This window comes from Sturnira hondurensis, unplaced genomic scaffold (assembly GCF_014824575.4).
Source record: "Sturnira hondurensis isolate 20B ecotype Veracruz unplaced genomic scaffold, ASM1482457v3 Scaffold0025866, whole genome shotgun sequence".
NCBI lineage: Eukaryota > Metazoa > Chordata > Mammalia > Chiroptera > Phyllostomidae > Sturnira > Sturnira hondurensis.
In genome coordinates, this window is record NW_028098497.1 from 97 (window position 1) to 1,836 (window position 1,740).

The following is a 1,740-nucleotide window of genomic DNA, read 5'->3' on the forward strand; positions in this document are numbered from 1 at the left end:
GTCCTCAGGCTTCTCTAGACATTGTGTCATGTGATCTGCATGCAGTGAGAGTTTAACTTCCAGCTCTCTGGTTCATATGCCTTTGGTTTCTTTGTCTCATCTGGCTGCTGGCTACACCCCCAGGACTGTACTGAAGGGAAGTGGCCAGGAGCAGAGTGAGGGGTAGGGTGGTGCTGGTGCTGTGGGAAGCACAGCCTGCAGGGGGCAGTATTGGGAGCGGGCACTAGGAGCAGAGGGCCCTGTGATCCTCAGAGGGTGATGCTGGGGGCACCCACCTGGGTGTGGCAGAGAAGTGTGGGCACAGGAGGGCCCTTCCCTCCCTGATGGAGAGGGCTAAGGGATATGCAGTGCTGTTCCACGTTCATGAGTGATTTCCATGTGGGACCCAAGGTGCAGAGACTCTGCAGTCAGCAGGGATCAGGGTGGCGCCCCTGGTTGGCCCTGGGGAGGCCAGGTCTCCATGTGGAATTCTCCGCCTTCTTCCAGGTCGTCATTGCTACCTAGTCCTTGCTGGTATCTCTCCCAGCACAGCAGGTAACGATGGTCCACCCTCTGCCTGCCCTCCCTGTCTGCCTGGCCCTGGTCCACCTGCTCAGCCCCTGCTCAGGTAGGACCTGCTCTGTGTCTGTGCATCTGAAGCCTTTACCTTTGGGCCCAGTCAGAACCCTGGACTCCCCCCATCCCCCCAAGTCCTGTCCAGATGCACCTGAGTGAGGACCCAGGTCCTGTGTAGGTGTCTCTCACCTTGCCCTCCCTACGTGGCCAACCCCTAGCCCTCTGGTCCCATCTGCCTCTGACACAGTCCCCCTTCTGATGAGCAGCTCAGTTTGCTGTGGTTGGACCCCCGGAGCGCATCCTGGCCATGGTGGGTGAAGACGCTGAGCTGCCTTGTGTCCTGTCCGGAAACATGAGTGCCGAGCACATGGAGCTGAAGTGGGAGAGATCCAGCCCCAGACGGGTAGTGCACAGGTACGCACCTGGGCAGGAAGACANGGGTAACCCCTAGCCGTCTGGTTCCATCTGCCTCTGACACAGTCCCCCTTCTGATGAGCAGCTCAGTTTGCTGTGGTTGGACCCCCGGAGCGCATCCTGGCCATGGTGGGTGAAGACGCTGAGCTGCCTTGTGTCCTGTCCGGAAACATGAGTGCCGAGCACATGGAGCTGAAGTGGGAGAGATCCAGCCCCAGACGGGTAGTGCACAGGTACGCACCTGGGCAGGAAGACACCCCGGCAGCAGAATATGAAGGGAGAACTTCGATTTTAAGAGAGGACATCACTGTGGGGAAGGCTGCTCTGCAGATTCGCGACCTCAGAGCCTCTGATGGAGGAACCTACCTGTGTCGATTCCATGATGGAGATTTCTCTGCAGGAGCCCAGGTGGAGCTGAAGGTTGCAGGTGAGTGAGGTTTGATCTGTGCTTGTCCCCCGTGGAGTCAGGAACAGAGGCTCCAAGCCCACCTGAGAGCCCTCTCGGCTCCTCACCAGCACCTGCCCCCTATTCCTCCATCCCTGCTCCTCTGAGGCCAGAGACAGACCCAGGTTGTCCCCCAGGAAAGGCTCCTCCTGCATCTGGGCAAGAGTCCCTCATGCCACCCACCAGGTCTCAGCAGGGAAGTGGAGGTGGGGGACTGGAACGAGAAGGAGGCCCCCTCTTCCCCCTGCAGTGGGTTCAGTGTGTCCCAGACAGTGGGCATGGGCCCCCAGGTGCCTGCTGCTGTGGGTTCAGGGGGCTGACCTGCC

General features: G+C 59.9%; 1 protein-coding gene across 1 annotated transcript; it reads left to right on the forward strand.

Annotated features, from left to right (window-relative positions):
* Window positions 1-468: 468 nt before the first annotated feature.
* On the forward strand, window positions 469-1,396 carry LOC118982750 (butyrophilin subfamily 3 member A2-like; the record flags this gene model as incomplete). The annotated part of the gene is made up of 3 exons (XM_037039925.1): window positions 469-607; window positions 822-969; window positions 1,203-1,396. Coding segments are annotated over exons 1-3 (409 nt in total), but the record flags the coding sequence as incomplete, so codon positions are not given.
* Window positions 1,397-1,740: the final 344 nt, after the last annotated feature.